At 54.4% G+C, this 4717-nt stretch overlaps 1 protein-coding gene across 1 annotated transcript in view; it reads left to right on the top strand.

Annotated features, from left to right (window-relative positions):
• Nucleotides 1-3359, top strand: part of LOC107151632 (cytochrome P450 2G1-like) — a gene marked incomplete at its 5' end in the record, with an annotated part of 4733 nt that extends 1374 nt beyond the window's left edge. Inside the window, 4 exons of the mRNA XM_015497029.2 lie at nucleotides 40-88; nucleotides 279-428; nucleotides 2016-2176; nucleotides 2828-3359. Of these exons, the coding sequence (XP_015352515.2) occupies nucleotides 40-88; nucleotides 279-428; nucleotides 2016-2176; nucleotides 2828-3019 (552 nt within the window). The remainder of the gene's footprint in view (nucleotides 1-39; nucleotides 89-278; nucleotides 429-2015; nucleotides 2177-2827) is intronic.
• Between the last annotated feature and the right edge of the window lie 1358 nt (nucleotides 3360-4717).

The raw sequence follows: 4717 nt of genomic DNA, 5'->3' as shown, positions 1-4717 counted from the left end.
ATGTGTATAAGAGACAGGCCGACGCCTTCGGGGGGGAGGGGGGGGCGCGCAGACGTGGCCATCTCCGAGAAGACCGACCCAGGCTACGGTGAGGCTGGAGGGGAGCGGGAGTGGCGGGCACAGGGCTCTGGTGACGCATCCCTGCGCCGTGTGTAAGTGCCCACGTGCCGGGAGCCAGAAGGTGTGGCCCCTTCCTGCAGTGTGACAGCCGGTAGGTTACCTAACCTCTCTGTGCCTCCCCTCCCTATCTGTGAGAATATTCTACTTGCTCCCTGCAGGCATCGCTTTCAGTCAGGGCGAGCGGTGGAGGACCCTGCGGAGGTTTGCCCTGACCACTCTTCGCGACCTGGGCCTGGGGAGGCGGAGCCTGGAAGAGCGGATCCAGGAGGAGGTGGGCTGCCTGGAGAGGGAGCTGGAGAGCACGTGCGGTGAGGGCCTGGGGCCGGGAGGGTGCGTGGTGCACACACGCTGCGAGTCCTGGGCTCCTGCGGGTGTAGGAGCGCGGGTGGGAATCCAGTTCGTACTGAGAGTCCGCCCCCCCTCACCTGTGGCCTTGACCAGCCCCTACCCCTTCCTTCCTGGTGGCCCCTGCCCTTAAAGAGAGCACATCCATTCTTTTTCCTTGGCCAATAGGAGAGTAAGTTTTATGTTAAATCTATGTTAAATTTAAAACCTCCAGGAGCTTGAGGGCAGAGCTACTGCTGGGGCCATAGGTTCCCCTCTGCGAATTAGAAAGGGTGCCCCTTTCTCAGGACACCTGAGCTGTCATCATAGATATATTGAAGTGGCGCCCCCTCCTCCATAGAAAAGTCCTAACTGGGCTGCTCCAGACATCCCCACCATGGCTGACTTTAGGACTGTCAGCAGAAGAGTCTCTGCAGCAGAGTCCATTGTAGATAAACTTCCTATTTTCCTGTCACCCTGTTTACTTGGCCACTGGCCAGGAAGATACCATCCCTCCAGGTGCTGGACACCCCGTCACTAGTTTTTCACAAACATGTATCCAGTAGAGTAGTTTGTAGAAATGTGCAGACAAGGCCTCTGGCCTCGGGCTGGGCTTCACAGAGATGTCTACGTTCCTAAGAGGAGAGAAGTTACCGCCTGGGCTCCATGGTAACAGCTGGCAGGGGGAGGAAAGAGAGGGGAGGAGAAGCTCCCCCCTTCTCAGGTGCTGTCCTTCAAGGGTTAACTTGCCCAGAACAGTGAGAGAAAAAGCTGCTTTATGTGAACTTCTGCAGACTGGGAACTTCTGAGCCCCTCCCCTTACATGCTGGGTATAAAATTCCTGAACTCCGGGTTCAGGGGGTTGATTGATTACAACCCCTGAACCTGGCTGCAGCCAAATAAAACTGTGTCCTGCTGTCTCCTGTGCCCTGCGTCGTCTGTCCCTACAACAGTATGAATCCAGGTGTCTGCAGTGTCACTGGAGCCCCTCAGATGCCGCACCTTGGAGCAGTGCACAACCTGCACCATCTCCCGGATGCCCGTCCGCAGGACCTTAACAGAACCAAACCCTTGACCCAGAATGTGTGTCCCCCTCCTTAGCCTGTCCAGCTGCAAATCCTGCACATTCAGGTCTCGGCTCAGACGCACCGCTCCAGGAAGTCTCCGCTGACCAACCCTGTCCCCCTCCATGCCGGGCTGTCGGGGCCACCTCTGGGCTCCCAGGAGCGCTGTGCTTCCCCCCTCGCAGCGCAGACATTCCTGGGCCATGATGGGGACCACAGGAGAGGCTCTCGACCAGGCTGGGAGGGCTTGGCGGAGGCTCTCCGGAGGAGCTGTCTGTGCCTACTCTAAGTTCCATCTTTCTGTAGCCTACAGGGTGGTGGCAAGAGGCGAGGTTAGAGTGACAGGCAGGGCCAGACGTGGGAGGCCCTTTTGTCCTTGTTAAGGGCTTGACAGCTGCCTGGAGGGTGCACGTGAGCCATGGAATGTTTTAGAGCAGGGGAGTGAGTGGTCAGATGAGTGCCCAGCAGGCATCCCCGGGCTCTCACTTGTTGGCCTCCCCCCCACAGGAACGCCCTTTGACCCCACCTTCCCCATTCGCCGCTCCACGGCCAACATCATCTGCTCTGTGGTCTTTGGCTGCTGTTTCCACTACCAGGATGAGGACTTCAAGACCTTCCTGGGGCTGCTGACCGAAAACCTCAAGCAGATGGACACGTTCTGGGTGCAGGTGCCTAAGTCCCCTCTCCAGTCCCCCCACCACCCCAGGGCCACAGGCCTCCTCCCAGGTCCCGTCGAACTCTCAGGGCCACCGTGATTCACCTCCACTGGGTGCAGCCTCCGCCCTGTCCTTATGGGGCCCACAGCCTTGGGGGACACACAGACCCATCACCAGACCCGGGTGACCCAGAGTAGTCAGGCTGTGACAGCCAGCCAGCGCCCACTGAACCCCCCGCTCTGTGCCAGCCTGTGCTGGGGGCTGCCAAGGACACAGAGGTGACCAGGGACTCCCTCATGAAGCCCTCACTCCAGGGGGGCAGGTGAACCTGTCGTGAGACAGTCACCACTTAGGATGGACAGTGCCAGGGTGGGGAGGCACAGAGAGGAGGTCAGGATGGGAAGGGAGGCACAGGCTGAGGAGTCGGGGCCAGGATGGGGAGGCTCTGTGGCACCTCAGGCACTGCCCGGCAGGGTCCAGAGGTCAGGGGAGGCTCTCTAGAGGACAGAGAGGACATTCCATCCAAGTGAAGACTTAAGCAGTGAACAGGAGCAAGCTGATGTGGGGGTGGGGGCAGAGAGGAAGTACGTGGAATAGCATTTAAGGCAGAGGGAACAGCAGGTGCTAAGACATTTCTTCCCCATGGTCTCCTTCTCCCTCTAGGCATATGGTCTTTTCCCCGCTCTCCTGAGGCACCTTCCTGGACCACACAACCGGCTCTTTGAGGTCTTTGAAAAGCAGAAGGAGTTTATGGCCCGGGTGGTGAAGGAGCACCAGGACTCTGTCGACACAGCTCAGCCTCAGGTCTTCATTGATGCTTTCCTCATCCGCATGCAGCAGGTGGGATTGCAGTGAGACACGCTCCTTTCTGGGTCTCAGGAGCCTGAGGTTCTTGGAGCGCCCTCGAATGAGACGGGTCCCCCCTGTGGCCTTTCAGGTTCCTGTGTAACCAGTTGCAATTTTCTCCAAATCTCGAGTTTTCTATTCATAAAATCCGGGGGCCAGTAGTGGAGCTTTGGTCTAGATTTGCAGCTGTAACCAGGCTCCATCTCATGTGTTGTCTTTGTTCAGTTCATAACAGGGATCTGAGGAGATTTCTGAGTTTTTTTTTGTGAAATAAATGCCTGCAGCCAGGTGTGGGGGCCCACGCCTGTAATCCTAGTGGCTCGGGAGGCTGAGGCAGGAGGATCGCAAGTTCAAAGCCAGCCTCAGCCACTTAGTGAGGCCCTAAGCGACTCAGTGAGACCCTGTCTGTAAATAAAATATAAAAAGGGCTGGGGCTGGGGCTCAGTGATAGAGTGCTTGCCTTGCACGTGTGAGGCCCTGGGTTGAATCCTCAGCACCACAAGTAAATAAACAAATAAAATAAAAGTATTGTGTCCAACTAAAAAAACAAAAAAAACAAAAAGTACTGTGCCGCAGTCTGGCTAGGCAGATTCAGGAGCCACTTGTCAAAAGTAACGAACTTTATTTTTAGAACCACACACGCCAAACAAAACAGCTCCTCAGGAAAAACCCTCAGAGCCCAACTGCCACCACCGGCTTCCCACAAGCCTCTCACAACCACCTCCCATAATCCTCCTGCTCATGAGGCCAATTGGCTGGGTCGCATGGGCGGAGCCAAAAAAGTCCCCCAATGAGCAGCTCCGTGGTCTGAAAGGGCAGGGAAACAGCCCAATGAGCATCACCACAGAGGAGCCAATCAGCTAGATGTTGCTGGGGCTGCTGTGAGCCAATCATCCGCCGGCAGATGGAAGTTTGCTGGGGCCCCTTTCGGCTGTGGCTCTCAACATCTCCCCCTCTCTGTTTAAACAACAAGCATGTGGCTTAGGGACCGTGCCTGCCTTAGGTTGTCCAATAGTACATATGGTCCTTACCCGTTATCGGATGAGCTGACCTCAAAGTGTCAGCCTCCTGTCTTAGGTTGGTACCATTGCAATTGGATCTTACCCGTCACTGACTACCGGTCCATTATATAGCCACACCTGTGGAGGTCTTTGTACCAGTGGGGGGGTGAGGTTCTTTCCTCACCTCTGTTGGCCCCAAAATTTTAGCTGAACGATCATGACAAGCAGAAGGGAGGAAGATACACCAAGCCAATTGACGGCTCCTTTTGGAAAAATTGTACCACCAATGACACCATCAGCATAAATACCCCAACACTACCACAAGTCGCTGCACCATAACTGCAGATAGTTCACAATGCATACAAGTGAGTTCACAATGCATACAAGTGATACATAGTCCAGGCAAGTTCTGCAAGCAGTTCAGTGATGGCTATTGCAGAAGCTGTAGATTGGTTTTATCTTTGTCTTCACCGGCACTGGGATGAAGATAGGAATTCTGGCAATAATGGCTAAAGAAAAAATTATGTAACAATCCAGAAGGCACTAAAAGAAAACAATTTTCTTAACAATTTACATTATCTTGAAGAGAATTATTAAATATAATGAAAAGGAAAGGTGAAAGTAAACAAACAGATCTGTTAACCTCCTTTTTTGTTCACATATTAAAACAATCCTCAACAGTTGTTTACCCAATTTAAATTAAACC

The sequence above is a fragment of the Marmota marmota genome, unplaced genomic scaffold, assembly GCF_001458135.2.
Source record: "Marmota marmota marmota unplaced genomic scaffold, marMar, whole genome shotgun sequence".
Lineage (NCBI taxonomy): Eukaryota > Metazoa > Chordata > Mammalia > Rodentia > Sciuridae > Marmota > Marmota marmota.
Note: the sequence above shows the minus strand (reverse complement) of the source record. Positions and strands in the feature narration are given on the sequence as shown.